Source organism: Schistocerca nitens, chromosome 5 (assembly GCF_023898315.1).
Source record: "Schistocerca nitens isolate TAMUIC-IGC-003100 chromosome 5, iqSchNite1.1, whole genome shotgun sequence".
Taxonomy (NCBI): Eukaryota; Metazoa; Arthropoda; class Insecta; order Orthoptera; family Acrididae; genus Schistocerca; species Schistocerca nitens.
In genome coordinates this window covers 493,253,474-493,277,289 of record NC_064618.1, presented here as the reverse complement: position 1 = coordinate 493,277,289, position 23,816 = coordinate 493,253,474, and the positions used below count along the sequence as shown (strand labels likewise).

Sequence of the window (23,816 nt, the reverse complement as noted above, 5' to 3'; positions counted from 1 at the left end):
ACACCGACTCTTCCTATGCTGTACCATGAATGGTGACACAACACCGACTATTCCTATGCGATACCATGACTGGTGACGATGAATGCTGTCTTTACGTTAACATAAGGAATGAAAGGAATTTTTGAGCCCAAACAAAGGAGAAACTCCCCAAACAACATCTGCGCACATCCACAAAAGATAATGTTACTCATTAGGTGGAATAACGATAGTGTGTGTACTACGAATTTCTTCCCCGACGTGTAACCATCACTGTTGACATTTATTGTCAACAACCGAGGCGTCTTGCAGACGCAGTCCAATAACAACGACCAGGAAGACTACGTCAGGTGATGCTACTCCACGATAACGCCCGCCCACATTCTGCTGGACTGACAAAAATTCCTATTATTAACAAGTGGAAACACCTCCTAGTTGTTCATCGAGTTTGGCAAAAAAAGTAATAGGACATACCTAAAACAGCGCAGATTTTATGCGCGTACTATGGAAATGAATAAAAAAAGCCCACATTTTTCTATCCAATCTTTTCTTTCACCTCGAGAATCATGGCCTGAAGTCCTTTCCTTTTCATTTAAATGTAATGAAATAAAGCATTTACTCTTCGTCCTCAGTACTGCCAACAACATATGCTTTTAAAACAAAACAAATAATTTTTTTAATATACGCATTACATAAGGGCGTACTCACAGTAGAATAATATTTCAAGTTTGACTTTCAGGTGATATGCAGTGAACAAAATGTAAATAGAATTATTGTAGCCCAGTTTACTGTAGTTAATTCGCAGTGAAGACTGCAGAATTACTGTTATAGAATGGACCAGCTACATCGATGAGGTCCCCACGGTTAGAAAGACAATCGTGCTTCTACTAAGTTCACTTTCCGCCCAGTGCACCCATCTGCCGCTGCAGACATAAGAGCGGGCCTGGGCGTCGCTTTAACGTTTGGGCGCAACCAGGATGTGACAGCAGGACGATATGGCGCAAATATACTCCTTCATACTTTAAGGAAAAAGTGATGAATTGGAAAACACATACATTTCATGTTCCGCATGTTTCATAACCAATTTGTCATACTATTGACATTTTATTTAATTAATTTCCTAGCAGTAACTACTGTCCACACACAAAACTTCTCTTACTGGTTAGCTAGGTAATACCTCGCCTTTCAAACAGTTAAGTGGCGTCAATTTTTCTTTATTTGGCCGGAATTATTAGACAAAAGTCCGAACGTCTTACACAATTAGCTGATGGCCATTTTCTAGTGATAAGTACAGAAAACTCAGGGAAACGTACCTAATGTCTTAACCACACCTGCATTGTGCCTAAATGTGTCAGTTGCTCAAACATATTCTGAAATTTATTTAGCTATACGCCGCTGCCTATCCCGCGTGGTATAAGTGATTCAATATCGAAGTGTAATAAATTAGTTAACTGAATAGTTGTCTATTGCCAATTAAGTAGCCATGTTCACAAGTGCAAAATCAAGAAATGCCACATTCAGGTACGTCACGTCCTTCTCGAAGCCCATGAAACGATATTATAATATAATATAATAACTGTTGCCCAGTAAAGCTTGTGTTATGATGATGTGCATAAATGTTCGAGCACATGACGTAAGAGAAAAACGGAACCAAAACAAAGACACACAGCGAGAAGAGTCATGGTATTGTCTCGTATCAATGATCATGTATCTGACTGAATGCTGAAATAAGTACTATGGTAATACTCCAGTGTTGGGCGTATTTTTTCATAATCGTCACGTCACAGAGTATTTCTACTACAAGTATAAATGAACGAATTTTGTACACAATTTAGTGGGTGGCAGTTAAACTAAATGTTTAAGAACGTAGTTCACGTAATCTTACTGTCTGAACTTTTTTCTTATTATAAAGTAAGTACTTCCAGATACATTGCGATAATGTCTTCTCTTTTCATTTCAACATAATTTGGCGCAGCCATCGGCCCAGCAATATTTGTGATCTATTGATAACGACTAGACAGCTATTAAGGAAGTTTCTGAGCAATGATTTGAAACTTTGTAGTGAAAAGTGAGGTGCTTTCAGATAGGTTCATGGTATATATGAACGAACGTTCTCCTTATATTTGGGGCATTCGTAGAAATAGCACGTTGCAACACGGCTAGGACAGGACGTTGCACTACTGTTAGAATAACATTTGAACAAACGTTGATTACAGTACTTTGCTGCAAGAATTCAATACTGAAGACATGAAATGTTAGTTTGATAGGGAGTTACTTCACTTAACAATAAGTCAGACTTATTTAATAATAATCTACATAAGTGAAATTAATTAAATAAAATGTCAATAGTATGACAAATTGGTTATGATCATGTATCCCTGCCGCCGTTGGATAAGCAGCTGCAGCAGCAAGTCGTATACTCCTAGCTCACTCATTTGTTACATAGTTTAATTCTTAATTTCTTTGCGTGTTTTTGGTACTTGCATTGTTTGATACATAAATTTAGGGCGTATTATAGTATTTGAGAGTTGTAGCATCGCGTTTTAATACCTGAATAGTGTAAAATCGCGTAGTCTCCTTCCGCTGCCGAGCAGTGTGTCAGCAGTGCGCAAGTAGCAGCATTACTGCATTTACTAGGCAATCTTGTATTTTAATAACCGTTTAAATTTTGTCGATTTGTTTGCGCTCTCTGTAGATTAGTTCAGACGTTCTTTGCAAAACAGTTTTTAGCATGGATAGGGACTGCAACTGCTGTGTTCGGATGCAGGCTGAGTTGGCATCCCTTCGCTCCCAGCTTCAGGCAGTGTTGGCTTCGGTCACACAGCTTGAGGCTGTTGCCAATGGGCATCACTGTGGGGGTCCGGATGGGGGTTTGTCGGGGACGGCCAGCTCGTCCCTCGCATCCCCCGATCGGACTAAGACTGTGGTTGCCCGGGATACTACCCGCATTGAGGCTGATCCCTCACCTGTGGTAGAGTGGGAGGTCGTCTCAAGGTGTGGCAGGGGGCGAAAGACATTCCGGAGGGCTGAACGGAAGGCCTCTCCAGTTTGTCTGACGAACCGGTTTCAGGCTCTGTCTCAGGCTGATACTGATCTTCGGCCTGACATGGCTGCTTGTCCTGTTCCAGAGGTTGCCCCTCAGTCTGCAAGATCCGGGCGGTCGCAGAGGGTGGGCTTACTGGTAGTTGGGAGCTCCAACGTCAGGCGCGTAATGGGGCCCCTTAGGGAAATGGCAGCAAGAGAGGGGAAGAAAACCAATGTGCACTCCGTGTGCATACCGGGGGGAGTCATTCCAGATGTGGAAAGGGTCCTTCCGGATGCCATGAAGGGTACAGGGTGCACCCATCTGCAGGTGGTCGCTCATGTCGGCACCAATGATGTGTGTCGCTATGGATCGGAGGAAATCCTCTCTGGCTTCCGGCGGCTATCTGATTTGGTGAAGACTGCCAGTCTCGCTAGCGGGATGAAAGCAGAGCTCACCATCTGCAGCATCGTCGACAGGACTGACTGCGGACCTTTGGTACAGAGCCGAGTGGAGGGTCTGAATCAGAGGCTGAGACGGTTCTGCGACAATGTGGGCTGCAGATTCCTCGACTTGCGCCATAGGGTGGTGGGGTTTCGGGTTCCTCTGGATAGGTCAGGAGTCCACTACACGCAGCAAGCGGCTACACGGGTAGCAGGGGTTGTGTGGCGTGGACTGGGCGGTTTTTTAGGTTAGATGGCCTCGGGCAAGTACAGAAAGGGCAACAGCCTCAAAGGGTGCGGAGCAAAGTCAGGACATGCGGGGACCAAGCAGCAATCGGTATTGTAATTGTAAACTGTCGAAGCTGCGTTGGTAAAGTACCGGAACTTCAAGCGCTGATAGAAAGCACCGAAGCTGAAATCGTTATAGGTACAGAGAGCTGGCTTAAGCCAGAGATAAATTCTGCCGAAATTTTTACAAAGGTACAGACGGTGTTTAGGAAGGATAGATTGCATGCAACCGGTGGTGGAGTGTTCGTCGCTGTTAGTAGTAGTTTATCCTGTAGTGAAGTGGAAGTGGATAGTTCCTGTGAATTATTATGGGTGGAGGTTACACTCAACAACCGAGCTGGGTTAATAATTGGCTCCTTTTACCGACCTCCCGACTCAGCAGCGTTAGTGGCAGAACAACTGAGAGAAAACTTGGAATACATTTCACATAAATTTCCTCAGCATGTTATAGTTTTAGGTGGAGATTTCAATTTACCAGATATAGACTGGGACACTCAGATGTTTAGGACGGGTGGTAGGGACAGAGCATCGAGTGACATTATACTGAGTGCACTATCCGAAAATTACCTCGAGCAATTAAACAGAGAACCGACTCGTGGAGATAACATCTTGGACCTACTGATAACAAATAGACCCGAACTTTTCGACTCCGTAAGTGCAGAACAGGGAATCAGTGATCATAAGGCCGTTGTAGCATCCCTGAATATGGAAGTTAATAGGAATATAAAAAAAAGGGAGGAAGGTTTATCTGTTTAGCAAGAGTAATAGAAGGCAGATTTCAGACTACCTAACAGATCAAAACAAAAATTTCTGTTCCGACACTGACAATGTTGAGTGTTTATGGAAAAAGTTCAAGGCAATCGTAAAATGCGTTTTAGACAGGTACGTGCCGAGTAAAACTGTGAGGGGCGGGAAAAACCCACCGTGGTACAACAACAAAGTTAGGAAACTACTGCGAAAGCAAAGAGAGCTTCACTCCAAGTTTAAACGCAGCCAAAACCTCTCAGACAAACAGAAGCTAAGCGATGTCAAAGTTAGCGTAAGGAGGGCTATGCGAGAAGCGTTCAGTGAATTCGAAAGTAAAATTCTATGTACAGACTTGACAGAAAATCCTAGGAAGTTCTGGTCTTATGTTAAATCAGCAAGTGGCTCGAAACAGCATATCCAGACACTCCGGGATGATGATGGCATTGAAACAGAGGACGACACGCGTAAAGCTGAAATACTAAACACCTTTTTCCAAAGCTGTTTCACAGAGGAAGACCGCACTGCAGTTCCTTCTCTAAATCCTCGCACAAACGAAAAAATGGCTGACATCGAAATAAGTGTCCAAGGAATAGAAAAGCAACTGAAATCACTCAACAGAGGAAAGTCCACTGGACCTGACGGGATACCAATTCGATTCTACACAGAGTACGCGAAAGAACTTGCCCCCCTTCTAACAGCCGTGTACCGCAAGTCTCTAGAGGAACGGAGGGTTCCAAATGATTGGAAAAGAGCACAGGTAGTCCCAGTCTCCAAGAAGGGTCGTCGAGCAGATGCGCAAAACTATAGACCTATATCTCTGACGTCGATCTGTTGTAGAATTTTAGAACATGTTTTTTGCTCGAGTATCATGTCGTTTTTGGAAACCCAGAATCTACTATGTAGGAATCAACGTGGATTCCGGAAACAGCGATCGTGTGAGACTCAACTCGCGTTATTTGTTCATGAGACCCAGAAAATATTAGATACAGGCTCCCAGGTAGATGCTATTTTTCTTGACTTCCGGAAGGCGTTCGATACAGTTCCGCACTGTCGCCTGATTAACAAAGTAAGAGCCTACGGAATATCAGACCAGCTGTGTGGCTGGATTGAAGAGTTTTTAGCAAACAGAACACAGCATGTTGTTATCAATGGAGAGACATCTACAGACGTTAAAATAACCTCTGGCGTGCCACAGGGGAGTGTTATGGGACCATTGCTTTTCACAATTATATATAAATGACCTAGTAGATAGTGTCGGAAGTTCCATGTGGCTTTTCGCGGATGATGCTGTAGTATACAGAGAAGTTGCAGCATTAGAAAATTGTAGCGAAATGCAGGAAGATCTGCAGCGGATAGGTAGACCTATATCTCTGACGTCGATCTGTTGTAGAATTTTAGAACATGTTTTTTGCTCGAGTGGCAACTGTCCCTTAACATAGACAAATGTAATGTATTGCGAATACATAGAAAGAAGGGTCCTTTATTGTATGATTATATGATAGCGGAACAAACACTGGTAGCAGTTACTTCTGTAAAATATCTGGGAGTATGCGTGCGGAACGATTTGAAGTGGAATGATCATATAAAATTAATTGTTGGTAAGGCGGGTGCCAGGTTGAGATTCATTGGGAGAGTCCTTAGAAAATGTAGTCCATCAACAAAGGAGGTGGCTTACAAAACACTCGTTCGACCTATACTTGAGTATTGCTCATCAGTGTGGGATCCGTACCAGATCGGGTTGACGGAGGAGATAGAGAAGATCCAAAGAAGAGCGGCGCGTTTCGTCACAGGGTTATTTGGTAACCGTGATAGCGTTACGGAGATGGTTAGCAAACTTAAGTGGCAGACTCTGGAAGAGAGGCGCTCTGCATCGCGGTGTAGCTTGCTCGCCAGGTTTCGAGAGGGTGCATACTGGATGAGGTATCGAGTATATTGCTTCCCCCTACTTATACCTCCCGAGGAGATCACGAATGTAAAATTAGAGAGATTAGAGCGCGCACGGAGGCTTTCAGACAGTCGTTCTTCCCGCGAACCATACGCGACTGGAACAGGAAAGAGAGGTAATGACAGTGGCACGTAAAGTGCCCTCCGCCACACACCGTTGGGTGGCTTGCGGAGTATGAATGTAGATGTAGATGTAGATGTAGAAAACATTTGAAAATTACTTCTTATGGGCCAGAGGGATTTAAGTTAACTACGTGTCATAGTTCTCATACGACCCAAAAATGGCAGGGGAAGTTGTGTGTGCTATCACAAATTGTAATTACTGTGGTGTCACCGCTAGACACCACACTTGCTAGGTGGTAACTTAAATCGGCCGCGGTCCTGTAGTACATGTCGGACCCGCGTGTCGCCACTGTGGGATCGCAAACCTAGCGTCACCACAAGGCAGGTCTCGAGAGACTGAGGAGACCTCGTCCCCAGTTGTACGGACAACATAGCTGGCGATTGGACGTGCTAAGCCTTGCTCTCATTTGCCGAGAGATAGACAGTAGAATAGCCCTCTGCTAAGTTAACTGGCGACCACCTAGCAAGGCGCCATTTGTATCAGTGCCTATAGCTTACTAATATTCAAGAGAGATGTATTCCAAGGACTAATTAAAAGTTAAGTAACAAGCATCTACGTACTTTTCTTCTTATTCATTTATAAGTTCTCATGTTCCAGACTTCACGCCCGTCTGCGTTAGCCTTGCGTGCCCTATCGGCTACAGCATTGTGTCTAGGCTGTATGGTCTAGACACAACATTATTGGCGACGAGAAAAAGAGTTTGTATTAATTCGTTTGTGTCATGGCTTCGCCACAATCTCCGGATGTACTGTCCGAATTTTATCGCTTGCAGAATCAGCAGACGCAGGCGTTATTGGATGCACTTGGACAGCTCGTCTAGGGTCAACGTGCGCTGCAACCCGATGCGGCAGCCGCCGCTTCTTCGCTACTGCTGCCACAAAACGCTGTTGCACCTCCCTTTAGGCCATACGTGGCGGCCGAAGAAACATGGCAAGAATGGTCCCGCCAGTTCCAGTTTCATCTAACAGCCTACAGAATTCAAGGTAACGAGCGGCAGCCGTTTTTGCTTTCTTGTGTCGGTGTGTCTACCTACCGTGTGATAGTGAAATTGTTTCCCCGACGCGACGTAGCAACTCTGACCTACGAAGAAATTTTGTCTGCTTTAGATGCCTATTTCAAGGAAACAGTTAATGTAGTTGCAAAAAGGTATACGTTCTTTCGTACAAAACGTACGGCCGGTCAGACTTATAGGGAGTGGGTTGCGACATTGCAAGGCCTTACTAGGGAGTGTGCCTTTGAATGTGACTGTGGCCTTCCTTATTCAGACACTATGGTGAGTGATGCAATTGCACAGAACGTTTCTGATGTTCGCATACGGGAACAGATTTTGAAACTAGTAAATCCCTCCCTTCAACAAGTGATAGACATATTGGATAGGCAAGACACACTTGACTCTGCTCAGGACTCATTTGAAACTTCGCCAGCAGTGTGTCACATTAACCGGCCCGCCGGGCCCGCTGCACGGGACGCTACGCGGCCCTCGCGCCCGTCACAGCAGCGGCAGCCTACCTTGCCAACACGTGCGCCGCGTAAGCAAGCAACTGCAGTGAAATCATGCCCGCGGTGTGCAACTAGACATTCGCGTGAAAATTGCCCGTCACGCCAAGCTATTTGCTTTTACTGTCAAAAGAAAGGACATGTTCAAAGTGTTTGCCAGAAAAAGCTTAGATCAGACAATCACAATAATTCCAGGCCCTTTGCTTCGCGCCGGAATCGAACCCAGGACAATCAGGCTCGTGGACCTTCGCCCATGGACATTCATGTAGTTCATTCCCACCCGTCCAGTGACACTTTAGCTAACGGTGCCTGTGTTCGTCCCACAAACAGTGTGCGTCGACGTCGCCGAAAATCCCGTGAAGTCGCAAGTGCTTCTGTACCTGTATCAGTTCAAATTGCACGTGACAGTCGCTCTTGTCGTCAGCAGGACAATAAACTTTTTGTAGACTTAGACTTTGAAGGCACAGTGATACCATTCCAGCTCGATACCGGAGCTGTAGTTTCATTGCTCAATCACGACACGTACAAACAACTGGGCAAACCGCCATTGCGTGCCGCAAATGTTAAGTTACATAGTAACTCTGGACAGCATATACCTGTGTTAGGACAGTGCAGCCTTCTTGCCACATACAAGGGACAGACAAAACTTGTATCATTTTACGTTCTTCGTTCTACTTCTGCAGTGAACTTGTTTGGTTTAGATTTATTTCAATTGTTTAATATGTCTATAGTAAATCAGGTCCTATCAGTGAATCAGACTGTGCCTTCCGCCAGTGTTTCTAGTCTTTGTGAAGAATTTGCAGACATTTTTGCACCGGGCCTTGGTTGCGCTAAGAACTATGACGCGCATTTGGAACTGCAAGAAAACGCGCAACCGAAATTTTTCAGAGCGCGCAGTGTTCCCCACGCATTGCGTGATGAGGTCGCCAGAACATTAGCCGATTTAGAATCTCAAGGTGTAATTGAACGTGTGCAGGCTTCTCTCTGGGCCTCACCCTTAGTAATTTTGCCAAAACCTTCCGGTAAACTGAGACTTTGTGTGGACTTCAAGGCAACAGTGAATTCTCAACTTGTGACTGCTACTTTTCCTTTGCCCCGCCCGGAAGATCTTTTTGACAAACTGTGCCCGGCAAAATATTTTTCAAAATTGGACCTAGCAGATGCGTACTTGCAAATACCTGTGGACGCAGAATCCCAGCGCGTCTTGGTGGTAAACACGCATCTTGGCTTGTATCGCTTCAAAAGACTACCGTTCGGGTGTGCATCCGCCCCTGCTTTGTTTCAGCAATATTTACAAACTGTGTGTGTGTCGGTCCCTACTGCTGCGAACTATCTGGACGATATTGTGATCTCAGGGAAGACAGAAGCCGAACATTTGCAAAATCTCCGAACATTATTTCAGGTCTTGCGTCAGAATGGTCTTCGCTTGAGGAAGGACAAATGTGTGTTTTTTGCTCGGGACTTACCCTACCTGGGGCATGTCATAAATGCCCAAGGTATACATCCGAGTCCAGAGCACCTCCGTGCCATACAGGAGTTGCCTTCGCCACGGGATGTTAAACAACTACAGAGTGTGCTGGGTAAAATTAATTATTATGCAAAGTTTGTGCGCAATGCTTCTTCCATTTCAGCTCCGCTTCATCGCTTACGCCGTAAAGGTGTTCCGTTCGTCTGGACGACGGAATGCGAACGCGCCTTTCGCCAGTTGAAATCGGCGTTACTTTCAAATACTTGCCTTACGCCATTCGATCCCCAGAAACCCCTTTTGTTGATGGTAGATGCATCGGATTTCGGGATCGGTGCTGTGCTTGCGCACAAGGATGGCTCGCATGATCGCCCTATTGCCTTTGCGTCCAAATTGCTCTCATCTGCGCAAAGAAATTATTCCCAGATAGAGAAAGAAGCTTTAGCTCTCGTGTTTGGTGTTACAAAGTTTCATGATTTCTTGTATGGTCGTCACTTTACAATCATCACGGACCACAAACCTTTGACATCGCTTTTTCATCCGAACAAGCCTGTACCTCCACGTACAGCGCAGAAATTCATTCGCTGGTCTATTTTCCTCTCGCAGTACCGCTACGATATCTTGTATCGGTCCACTGCTAAGCACGGAAACGCTGATGCGTTGTCCCGTTTGCCTGTTGCTGAGGATAAAGCATTCGATTCTTCCGAACTTGCTTGCATGTTCATTGATTCGGAAAGCGATGACGTGGTCGAATCGTTTCCGATTGGTTTTCGTCGTGTAGCTACAGCCACAGCTGCTGACCCTGTCCTTGCTACTGTTTTGCGTTTTGTTGCTACGCAATGGCCCTTGTCCAAGTCACGGATCGAGGATCCTTTGGTTCGTCGTTTTTTTGCTCACAAGGAGAGACTTTTTGTCCGACGTGGTGTTTTGTTGTTGCGTTCCGATAATGATCAGTCCAGAGTCGTGGTCCCACGTTCGTTACAGTCCTCTGTCTTAAAGCTTCTTCACCAAGGACATTGGGGTATAGTGCGTACGAAACAACTTGCTCGTCAGCACTGTACTTGGTTCGGAATCGATGCTGCGATTACGAATATGTGCTCTTCTTGCGTGGCGTGTGCCGAACAACAATCCGCACCGCCGCGGAAATTCTTTGCCTGGCCGAAAGCCACTTCCCCTTGGCAACGCTTGCACATCGATTTTGCTGGTCCATTCTGGAATGCTCGATGGTTGGTTGTGGTCGATGCTTTCAGTAATTTTCCTTTTGTTGTCTGGATGTCTTCCACGACGTCTTCTGCCACAATCCAAGCCTTGTCTGCTATCTTTTGCATTGAAGGTCTTCCGCAGACTATTGTTTCCGACAATGGCCCACAATTCATGTCCGCAGAATTTCAGTCCTTCTGCGAGGCCAATGGTATTCAACATCTGACATCCGCGCCGTTTTCGCCTCAGTCAAACGGTGCCGCTGAACGATTGGTCCGGACTTTCAAGTCACAGATTTTGAAATTGAAAGAGTCGCATTCTCGGGAGGACGCTTTGTTGCTCTTTTTGTCTTCGTATCGCTCTCAGCCCCGCGATGGTCGCTCGCCGGCTGAATTGCTCCATGGTCGTTCTCATCGCACCTTGATGTCTTTGCTGCATCCGCCACATCAGGTTCCTGTGCAGCGGCAGACTCCTGCTTTTGCTCCTGGCGACGTTGTCTATTATCGCACCTATCGCAGTTCACGGCGTTGGCTCGCAGGGCGCATTCTTCGCTGCCTCGGCCGCGCGATGTATTTGGTTTTGGGGGCCTCTGGTGAGGTGCGTCGGCATCTCAATCAGCTGCGCCTCTGTCGTCGCCTGGGTTCTGCCGCTCCCCGTCTGCTTTCAGCGACGGCGCCGTCAGGTCAGCGCCCTGGGGACCCATCTACTGGCTCGCCTCACCCCCAGGTGTTACCGACGCTGCCTTCCATTTTGCCTCATGGCGTCGCGCCGCCGCCGCAGCCGCCGCCGGCGCCGCCCGCAGTGGACGCTTCGCTGCAACCGCCACGCGCCTCCCTGGGTCACGCGCCGCCGCTCGCTTCCCGTGACCAGCCGTCCTCCGCCATGGACCTCTTGCCCGCTCCGGACCAGATGTCGTCATCGCGCGTCGGATTCCCCGACGCAATGGAGGTCGACCCTTCGGCCCCTCCTGTCTCATTACGTGCGCATACACCGCATGTTGACGTGCACCCTGGACTAGGTTTTCAGGCGTTTCCTAGCTCCCCTCGGACCGAATGGCCGGGTGCGGGTGGCACAGCCTCGCCTGTTGTTAGGCTCCCCACCTCATCGCATACGTCGACATGCGGTCCTCCCCACGGCGGGCGGAAGCCTTATCTCACGACCGTTCGCCGATTTGCGGGGGAGGAATGTGGTGTCACCGCTAGACACCACACTTGCTAGGTGGTAACTTAAATCGGCCGCGGTCCTGTAGTACATGTCGGACCCGCGTGTCGCCACTGTGGGATCGCAAACCTAGCGCCACCACAAGGCAGGTCTCGAGAGACTGAGGAGACCTCGTCCCCAGTTGTACGGACAACATAGCTAGCGATTGGACGTGCTAAGCCTTGCTCTCATTTGCCGAGAGATAGACAGTAGAATAGCCCTCTGCTAAGTTAACTGGCGACCACCTAGCAAGGCGCCATTTGTATCAGTGCCTATAGCTTACTAACATTCAAGAGAGATGTATTCCAAGGACTAATTAAAAGTTAAGTAACAAGCATCTACGTACTTTTCTTCTTATTCATTTATAAGTTCTCATGTTCCAGACTTCACGCCCGTCTGCGTTAGCCTTGCGTGCCCTATCGGCTACAGCATTGTGTCTAGGCTGTATGGTCTAGACACAACAATTACTAAATGTCTGTTTTAGTAAGACCTAGCTTTCACACACAAGCTGTTTAGAATGTACATTTAAAATGCAAATGGATAATTTGTACATATATTTTTATATTTCAGGCTATTGTTTTAGTCCTCTTGCATATAATACTGCAAGTGGTTTATCACAAAATGGAATCCGACGTTTATTATATGAAAAGCCACTTTCAGATGGTGGCAGTGGCCCTATATATCTGAATTAAATCGAGAATAATAACGAAGAGTTGAGTAGCATTGATTCTGAACAAAACGGATTTGGGACACACAACATTGTATTTTCTGCATTCCCATGTAGCTGCGCGTGAAATTACAATCAGAGAACATTCGTCCATGTCATACCCTCATTCATACATGAAAGCCGTATAGCTATAAAAACTAGAAACAAACAAAACCTGAAACCAGTGACCCATTTATGTGAGTTCCTTTGATGAATGTGTTAACGACCACAGTGTTCTTCAGACCGACAAAAAATTCCTTATATTTGATATAAGAAACAGGATTTTACAGGAATTAATTTGTACATCTACATCTATATGTACATCTGTATTCCGCAATCCACGTTATTGTAAATGGCAGACGCAGCAATGTTCACTGAACGGTCGTAGACGAGACACTGTTGGTAGCCCTTTTGTTCATCTGGGCAGTCAGTTACTCAACAGCTGCATGTCTATGCGCCCGTAACCGTGTCTGCAGCCGTCGTTCGTTCCTCTGACTTAAGACTCTTGGTGTTTCACGGATGCCTCGCCGCTAGTTTTGGGTTCACCATTTTCCTATGCACGGTATCCTTTAACCACGGCAGCACTCGAACACTTTAAAAACTTAGTCATTCAGGAAATGCTTCCACCCTTGGCCGCAAAGCCAACGATCATTTTCTTTTGAACGTCTGATAAATCGATTCGTTTGTGCATTACGACAACGAGTGCACTGTTGTTCACGTCCTCTCTGCATACTTTATGTACCCTCCACTGCTAGCGCTGCCATCTGCCGCCTGTGACTGGTTATTGCACGTTGACTTAGATCATAGGCAGTGGTCACATAAATGAGACTGGACTAATAAGATGATTTCTGAAGGTTCTTTCCTACCATGATCAAGCTTCTGACTAAACAACAAGTCAATGTGGTCCACTTAATTTTGGTTCAAATGGTTCAAATGGCTCTAAGCACTATAGGACTTAACATCTGAGATCAGTCCCCTAGAACTTAGAACTACTTAAACCTAACTAATCTAAGTACAACACACATATCCATGCCCGAGGCAGGATTCGAACCTGCGACCGTAACGGTCGCGTGGTTCCAGCCTGTAGCACCTAGAACCGCTCGGCCATAGCGGCCGGCTTAATTTTGGACATTTGCTGACATCATTTTAGTATGTGGTGACTCTGATGCAGACGATGAGGCGTCTCTTCGGTTGTCAGGAGACGGTATTCGGTGCGGCTGGACTCAGACAACTGGGGCCCTGGCCAGCAGCAGCAGCAGCAGCAGCAGGGCGGCAGCCCGCGCAGCCCCCAGCGACCAACGCCGGAGGACGCGCCGGGTCCCGGGCCACCTCTGGAGGTGACGGTGCGCCGCCTTGCCGAAAGGAGGCCGCCATCGTGTCGCCGAAGGCTCAGCAGCGGCAGTGGCGCCTCCAACGGCGCAGCCACCCCCGCCGCCGACGCGCAGCCCAGCAGACAGCTATTCTCCAGTGCCTCCAGCAGGTCAGCATACAACGCACAGGTTCTCTTTAGCCTATAAAAAATGTACCTATACTGAGGTGTCAAAAGTCATGGGAGGCGATACGCACATGTAGAAATGGCGGTAGTACTGCATACACAAGGTATAAAAGTGCAGTGCGTTGGTGGAGCTGTCATTGGTACTCAGGTAATTCATGTGAAAAGATTCCCTACGTAATTATGACCGCACGACGGGATTTGATAGACTTCGAACACGGGATGGAAGTTGGAGCTAGACACAAGAGATATTCTATTTCGGAAATCGTTAGGGACTTCAATATGTCAAGAGTGTGCCGAGAATACCGAATATCCGGCATTACCTCTCGCCACGGACGACGCAGCCGACGGGCTTCACTTAACGACAGAGAGCAGCGCCATTTCCGTAGATTTGTTAGTGCTAATATACAAGCAACAATGCGGCGATCGTATCCGTTGGGAAAGTGGGGAGAAATTTGCAGACGACGGACGCGAGTGCCTTTGCTAACAGTACGATATCGCTTGCAGCGCCTCTCCTGGTCTCGTGACCGTATCGCTTGGACCATGGATGATTGGATAACCGTAGCCTGGTCAAATGAGCCCCGATTTTTGTTGCTAAGAGCTGATGGCAGTGTTCGAGTGTGACGTAGAGTCCACGGTGCCATGAACCCAAGTTGTCAACGAAGCACTGTGCAAGCTGGTGGTGGCTCCGTAATGGTGTGGGCTGTGGTTTTCATGGAATGGACTGGCTCCTCGGCCGTTGGTGGCCGAGCGGTTCTAGGCGCTTCAGTCTGGAACCGCGCGACCGCTACGGTCGCAGGTTCGAATCCTGCCTCGGGCATGGATGTGTGTGATGTCCTTAGGTTAGTTAGGTTTAAGTAGTTCTAAGTTCTAGGGGACTGATGACCTTTAGAAGTTAAGTCCCATAGTGCTCAGAGCCATTTGAAACATCTCACTGGCTCCTCTAGTCCAGCTGAACCGATCGTTGACTGTAGATAGTTATGATCGGCTGCTAGCATTGAAGGACTTCAAGTTCCCAAACAACGACAGAATTTTTATGGATGACAATGTGCCATGTCACTGGTCAACAATTGTTCGTTATTGGTTTGAAGAACACTCTGGACGATTCTAGTGAATGGTTGGGCCACCCATCGAACACTTGTGGGGTATAACTGAGAGGTCATTTCGTCCATATAGTCTTGCACCGGCAACACTTTCATCATTATGGACGGCTATGGAGGCAGTATGGCTCCACATTTTTGCACGGGACTTCCAACGACGTGTTGAGTCCATGCCTTGTCGAGTTGCTGCACTGTGCTGGGCAAAAGAAAGTCCGACACGTTATGAGGAGGTATCTCACGACTTTTGTCACCTCAGTGTATTGTTTCGTAACTAATGAAAACAAGGCATCAGTTCCGAAGAACAATGTTCAACGAAAGAATGCAAGTGCTTATATCTTGATCGTTACCAAAAGGGGTTTTCTTAAGCACAGCAATGTTTGAAACATAAAAAATGATAATAAGATAATGACTCACTCTATGTAGCAATTAATTTGAATAATTAAGAGGTTGAATGAATCTAGATTGCAGATCAAAAACGAGCAAAATTTAAATTTGGTAAGCGACTGGCGTGACTTTGAATCATGTAATAACTGGGAGTGGATAATAACGCAGCAGATAAACAAAATTCACTAGCGCGAGCTTAGATGTCGAAGACACCTGTAACAACGATGCTAGTTTGGGGTGCACTGATAGTAGGCGAGGATTAATTAGTTTGATGCGAATCACATAGACTATCTCTCCTGTATCGATCATTCGTCTCGGAGTAGCACCCTCAATTATATATTGTATAAAGGGTGTATAAAACATGGGTCTGAAAATTCAGAGATTTATTCTTGACAGCAGATTATTATAAGTAAGTTCATATTGCAATGTCCTTCCTCCTTTTATGTTACTGCTAATTTAGAAAATTTGCAAATGTAATAATTAACATCCGTTGGGATTTGGGAGAAATGGAGGAACTTATGAGGCAATATTGACCCTACGACTTATCTTAGAAATCCGCTTAAGCAAAGGCAAACTACGTTTATAGTATTTGTAGACTTAGGAAAAGTTTTGACAGTGTTGACTGGAATATTCTCTTTGAAATTCTGAAGGTAGTGGGGGCAAAATACAGGGAGCGAAAGGCTTATTTACAATCTGTGCTGAAACCAGACGGCAATTATGATTCGAGGGGCATGAAAGGGAAACAGCGGTTGAGAAGGGAGTGAGACAGTGTTGTAGCCTATACCCAATGTTATTCAGTTTGTACATTAAGCAGACAGCAAAGGAAACCAAAGAAGAAAGTTAGAGTAATAATTAAAGTTCAAGGAGAAGAAATAAAAACTAAGATTTGCCTGTGACATTTTAATTCTGTCAGAGACAGCAAAGAACTTGGGATAGCACTTGAACGGAATGGACAGTGTCTTGGAAAGTGGGTATAAGATGAACATTAACAAGAATAAAACAAGAATAAGGGAATGTAGTTGAGTTAAGTGCTGACGAATTAAATGCTGACAGAATTAGTTAGGAAACGAGCCGCTTAAGGTAGTAGACTAGTTTTGATATTTGGACAGCAAAATAGCTGATGATGGCCGGAGTAGATAGGAGATAAAATTTGACTGACAATGACAAGAACAGCGTTTTTGAAGAAAAAATATTTCTTAACATTTGATACAGGTGTAAGTGTTACAAAGTATTTGTATTGAGAGTAGCAATGTATGGAAGTGAAACAGGGACGGTTGATCATGTAACTATTGAGGAGGTATACACATTCACATTCTGGGATATCAAGGAATCACCAATTTCGTACTAGAGTGAAGTGACCCAGGGGGGGGGGGGGGGGGGTTAAGAGTGTACAGCGAGACCAGGAGATGAACAGAGTAAGCAGATCCAGAACGATGTATGTGGCAGTAGTTTTTGAGAGATAGGGCATTTGCACAGGATAGAGTAGCATGGAGAGCTGCGTCAAACCAGGCTTTGGACTGAAAACCACAACAACAAAAATAATTAGCTCAATTATTGTCTATCAGCTGGAGTAAGCAGATCCAGAACGATGTATGTGGCAGTAGTTTTTGAGAGATAGGGCATTTGCACAGGATAGAGTAGCATGGAGAGCTGCGTCAAACCAGGCTTTGGACTGAAAACCACAACAACAAAAATAATTAGCTCAATTATTGTCTATCAGCTGATTAGTATGAAGATGACTGTGTATGGCCTAAAGCTTTCGGACTAATTTGGTGGGAGGAGTGGTTAATGCATTTGCCGCACACTGCAATTAGGTTAAATGAACTGAGAAATTACTATCAAAGAAAAAGAAACGGTCGCGATCAGGGTCCAGCAATAACTGATCCTTGATAGTATACAAAGACCTTATGAGTTTTGCACTAATATTCATGATTGTGTACCATTATAATAAAAGTTATCATCTCCATCCAAATACACATTCCTTCAATCATAAAATCGATAATCCTTTCCCCCCAAAACACAATTACTCCACTTACAGTAGCACGTGCGCTTGCTAAAGGGAGAAACTGCTAGTCTCTGCTTTAAATCGTGTAACCATAAGTAATGAAATGATTAATTTTTTTGTTTTAACCACCTGTTAAGGGTGGCTAAATAGCTAACAAGTGTAAAGTCTAGCAGAACAAGTGTATATTGTTTGGGACGGCAAATGTCCTTCGTGGCAGTGTTAACTGGACTTCAGTTCACATTCCATGCACTGGTCCAAGATCACTTACTTGGTATCGTCTTTCGTCCATCATCCAGAACGTACTTGTATTTTTGTATATTGTTTACATATGACTGTTATTATTATTGGAGCTTTCCCAGCAGGGCCATGAGACATTTAACTATAGTTGGCTCCTTTAATTAACGAAAAATAAGCTGAAAAGATTCAACATTAGATAAATGTCATCACAGTCAATAATATGCATTTTTCCGCCAAATACCTTTATTGCACAACTTACTCTGTTATGAGAGAGAGTTCTGTCACATCCGCTCATAAACTGAGGTAACGAATACGGTTAAACCCGTTTGATGTATACTAGAAAGTCAGTGCACTTACGTCGCTCATGTGGAGTATTATAATTACGAGATCTTGATAGAGTGGTTATTTTATTGAAATGTGGCTTCAGTAATTGTTCACAAGTGATTAGGCGTCTTGACAGTGGTCACTGTTACTAATGGCCACATATCGCAAATAAGTAGCCTTCGTTCATTCCCGGTTTTTCAGTTGCATTTCACGTTAACAGGCCACAACCTGCAGCGTCCAGTATTGTGCACTAAGCTATCATAAACACATAGCTATAAATAACATATCCTGTCTGACAGTCTTTACATTGTGAGATCACTTCAAACACACTGTCTTTGATGATCCCGAAACATGTCTGTTCGCTCATTATCTAGAAACTATCTATGTTTCAGCTGTGCTTCACGAGTGCCTTGCGCTAAAATTAACCTCAAAGGGATAATTTACACCAATTGTTCTTGTCTGTTCTACCCGCATTACTCCAAAAGAACACATTGTACAAATACTAAGTCACATTATTATCCAAAATTCTTCTGTCTCGCTTTATAATCATTTCAAATATATTTTTAAATTATCCATATTATTACATTAAACAAAGTAATTTTGCAAATACGTAAAAGAATTAATTACAATTATATTAAATTTAAATCCTTTACACCTTTGTCAGAAGCTGTTATGATGCCAGTAGAACTACGTAAGGCGTGCAGCCGCCTATCGTTAGTTAGCTAAAAACAAAACAATGGTTACGTTGTCTGGCAGCTAGATACTGCGAGCATGTAACTTTTGTCATCATCGCTTCCTTGCCTGCTTAATTCATCAGATGCCTTTATTTCTTGTGCAGTGCACAGATAGCGCATTGGCATAGTTTCGGCATTTCTGGGTAGGTGTCTTCGCGACGCATTGCAGTATGAATAGTGGTCAAAAATCATTCGTTAGTGAGGTATGAAAGGAATTCCCTGTAGTGACTCTTGATTGTGTAATTTACGTCAAATGTGCATTATTATTCGGTTTCTTGTTTACTGATGTCATGGTGTTTGCATTGTATGTGTGATTGTCATTGGTTATATTTTAAAGTAACTTCCATCAAAAAATGTGACCACTATTGTTCCCTGTAGTGATGCCTCATTGTGTATTTTAGCTCAAATGTGCATTTTTACTCACTTTCTTGTTTAATATTGGTCGTGGCGTTTGTTTTGTATGTGGGATTGTCATAGGTTCTATTTTAAAGGAGCTTCCATCACAACAGATCACAATAAATCACGATTATTCACTGTCAGAAATAATGGATATTCACTACATGTACGCGATGTCTCAGGACGTATTTCGTTGTTGGGTAATGGGAATTAGCTTAAGTTCCGGCGGGAGAGGATGAATTCGGCATAAGGTGCATAGAAAATGGCATATGGGTGTAGTAGCTGGGTCGGTACACGTACTGGTGATTACCGGATAGGATACTAGGAATTGGTTTTCCAATTTATGTATTGGATGCGAAGGTGCACCAGCAAGAGAAGAAGGTGTGGGGAGTACATCATTTGTTATAAGATGCGATTTGGGGGGAATTTAGGCAGCACAGAACTTGAGGCAGACTGCATGTTTTCTCAGGATTTCTAAGTTTTTATAGATTTTAGCGGAAATTGACATCCAGGCAATGTTGGCATAAGTTAGAACGAGATAAATGAGCGATCTGTAGGTGAGGATGATGGCAGAAGGATGTACACCCGAGGTGCGGCCTTTAGTATCTGTAGACTGTTTTGGGTTTTGTGGTGGATGGTAACTTTCTTTGTTTTCTGTCAAGGATTAGTCCTAAATTCTGTGTTAGTCAAAGGCATGAATTGGTTGTAGATGGGGTGGTGGAAATCTGGACGATGGAAGCGCCGAGTCGTACGGCCAAAGATGGCAGCTTGGCTTTTCTGCGGATTGACTTGAAACTGATTCAAGTAGCGTTGGTGGAAGATTTGGGCTGTGTGGTATGCAGCTGCGAGCTGTTTACGACACATAAATATTTCGCATGGCTATGTTTCACAGATAGCCACCAGTATTCGTCTAATATTGTCTGGTGTTAGCATGTTTTTAATTAGCTCTCGCTACTCGGTGTTTACCCTTTTGTTGTTAAGCCCAGACTGTATGTTGCAGAGGCTACTCGATGCCGGCGCGGCCGCTCACACGAAGGAAACGCGCAGCGACGAGGACGGCTCCGCAGCAGCGCGGGTTCTCCAGGGAGCAGACACCAGCCAGCAACGCCAGCACAGGTCAGAGCCCAGCCACCGACTATGCTAGTGGTGAACTGCAATCGATATACATTTTATGTTAATAGGAAGAGAATTCCTGTTGCCACGGTGAGTAGTATAGTTCAAAATATTGTAGTGGTTTTCCTCACACTGATTTGACGCAGCTCTCTACACTAGTCAGTCCTGTGCAACCCTATACATCTCAGCGTAACTACTGCAAACTACATGAAATCGAACGTGCTTACTGTAGTCAACCATTTTACATCTTCCAGCTCTCCCGTTCCCACACCTACAGCAACTCGAATCTCATGGTCGAGTAGTGTATAACTAAGAAATTCCAAGTAAATCTACAGAAAAGCCAAGTCGCCATCTTTGGACACACCACTCGGGGTTTACGTCGTTCAGATTTCCATTTCTCGATCTACGTCCGGCCCATGCCTCTAACCAACAAAGTAAAGTATTTAGGAATAGCTCTTGATAGAAAACTGACTTGGATTTCACACTTCTTTACCAGCCAACACAAAGCCCAAAACTGACTAAAACTACTAAAAGTATCAACAGGTCAAACCTGGGGCTATATCCCTGTACCACTATCCTCACCTACAAATTCCTCATCAGCTCCATCTTATGTTTCCGTTGCCTAGATTTCCACTTCCCCAATTTTTTTTAAATCTATTGAAATGTATGAAAAGTACTTGAAATGGTTATAAAGCGAGAAAGAGGAATTTTGGACAATATTGTGATTTAGTATTTGCGCAATGTATTCCTCTGAAGTAATGGGGTAGAACAGACAAGAACAGTTGTAAATTATCTGTTTGAGGTTAATTTTAGTGCAAGGCAGTCGTGAAGGACAACTTACGAGACAATGGACGTGAAGTATTGTTGAGATAGAAATCATTTATACGTAGATAATGAGTGAACAGATTCGTTTCTGGATCATCCAAGACAGTCTATCTGAAATGACCTCACGATGTACACGCATTTTGCCTCGCCACCTTGCCCAGATGGCATCTTATAACAGTCCATTCACTACCCACACCTTTTTCTTTCCCCAGGGCTCCTCCGGATCCGATACATCAACCACAAAACCCAGTCCTGGCATCCAATGTCCTATCCAGGAATCACTGATCCAGGTACCCTACAGATTCCTTACATCCATTTCCCACACTCCGTGCACCTTTGTGCCTTATGCATCCTCTCTTGTCGGCACTTCAGTCAACTTCACAATCCAGCAATGAAACTCGACCCAAGATAGACGCTTCTTTCCAGGCCTAGTCACATTGCCCCACCTCCCTCCACCTCAACGACTTTTAATTGCTACCTGCGGTTTAACAGGACCCTGTAGTCATACTCATCATTCCACATCCGTCATGAACATCATAATTTTCGTACACCACCATCATACCATTCCTCCTTGACAGCGTTAAAATTACGTACGATCAGTGATTATATTTTAAACCTAGTGTAAAAACGTCTAAAAAGTTTTAAAAATGATAAAAATTGTCCATCAATGTATTTTTTTAAAAAGTTATTTATTGTCATCTGTCTTGTGTCACTTAAAACCTCTTTTAAATATGTATAGTCATCGGAAGAGACCTGTTTTATCCTTTGACAGCATGCCCCTCCGTGGTAAATTCTAAATAACAATATAAAAAGAAGAAGTGATGTCTTGATCCCTTTAAAAATACTTAGCCCCCACACGTCCCTTCGTTACCAAATTGTCGACTCCTTGGCGTCTCATAAAGTGTTTCTATCACATTATGCCTTCTTTTGGTCTAGTTGTGCTTCTCCAGTCTGTTAAATATTTACTCATTAGTTATCTTCTATATCCATCTAATTTTCACCCTTCTCCTACTGCACCACACATCAAAAGCTTCTGTTCTCTCCTTGTCTGAACTGTGTAACGTCCATACATAACTCCAGACAAACACGTTCGGAAAAATTTCCCAACATTTAACTTTATAGTCGATGTTAACAGTATTTTTCTTATTCAGCAATTCTTTTCTCTCTGTAGGCAGTGCGCATTTTATATTCTCTTCACTTTCAACCGCCGTCAGTTGTTCTGCTGCCCAAATAGCTAAACCCACCTACTTCTGCAAGTGCCTCAGATCATGGTCCTTAGCATCAACTGATTTAATTCGTCTTTAAACCATCACACTTGTTTTAGTTTTGTTGTTATTTATCTGTCAACCTCTTTTCTGAACACTGTCTATACCATTCAACTGACCTTCCATTTCCTTGCCATTTTGACAGAGCGACAACGTCATCGGCAAACTTACAAGTTTTCACATCAGATTTTCCCTAAACTTTGATTCAACTGAACTTTCACAGGTTTCCTTTCATGCTCTTCGATTCTTATAACTGCATTCTAGTTTCTGCATAAGTTTTAAATAACTATCTCTTCCTGTATTTTATCTCTACCACCTCCAGAATTTGAAAGAGTGTGTTTCACTCACCATTTGTCGACATGTTATGGGAGATGAAAGACGTAGACCTGATATTGGTAGTCAATGTGACAGACAAGACTGGACTGGTTGAAGCGTTCAATACCAATGCATTGCTCACAATGAGATAGTAGGTGGCCATCATATGGGCATTCCATTTCGAAAGTAATTTTCATGGGCGTTTCGACGCTACTGAACCACGCGATGGGTATATTCAGTGTTTTTTTATAGCTTTTCTTTGTGTCTGCATTGTTTTAATTCCTTTTCGCTCGGCACAGCAACTTGTTCTGGTGAATTTTATTCTTTTGTGGCAGCCTTGAATCTTCTGCCTCAGAATTTATCTGTTCACTGTATGGAGTTGTCTACCATTAAGCTCACCTTTGAGTGTACAGGTCTATGTTATTGTTTCAAGTTTAGTTTGTCAGCGAGTTTCGTACAATTTCACAACCTGGTTGGGTAATATGGTTGTTTCCATTATTTTAATATGCCCTCAAAATTTTAAATTGTATTTTTCGTGTCTGAATAAATGTTGGTGTTCTTTTCAGTTTTTTTTAGTCTGTATGGTCCTTCCCCTTTAGTACAGGTTGTTTCAAAAAGGACTTTAAAAGTTTAAAAATTCATATAAATTTACTGAAAGCAAGTATAGAGCTGGATTTAGTGTTGCTTTGCAGGGAAACACGTTTTTTACCTTCAAATTAAAGATGTTGTATGTGGCTTTCGTTGGTTATCCTGCACACATCCCATCAGAAGTCAATTTCTTTCCAAACTCGCTGTAGCATTGCAGGTGTAACTTGCTCAGTGGAGGCGCAAATTCTTGCTCTAAGTTCAGTTAGAGAAGCCGGCACGGGAGATACAGACACGATATCCTTGATGAATCCCCAGAGAAAATTGAGTGGTGTCAGGTCTGGGGAACGTGAGGGCCATGCAATTGGCGCATCACGGCCAATCCATTGACCTGGAAAATGGGAAAATCCCGGACTTCATCCAGGTAGT

At 44.3% G+C, this 23,816-nt stretch overlaps 1 protein-coding gene across 1 annotated transcript in view; it reads left to right on the top strand.

Annotated features, from left to right (window-relative positions):
* Positions 1–1,459: 1,459 nt before the first annotated feature.
* Positions 1,460–23,816, top strand: part of LOC126260550 (uncharacterized) — a 49,661-nt gene continuing 27,304 nt past the window's right edge. The window contains exons 1-3 of the mRNA XM_049957884.1: positions 1,460–1,497; positions 13,811–14,092; positions 20,285–20,400. Of these exons, the coding sequence (XP_049813841.1) occupies positions 1,460–1,497; positions 13,811–14,092; positions 20,285–20,400 (436 nt within the window). The remainder of the gene's footprint in view (positions 1,498–13,810; positions 14,093–20,284; positions 20,401–23,816) is intronic.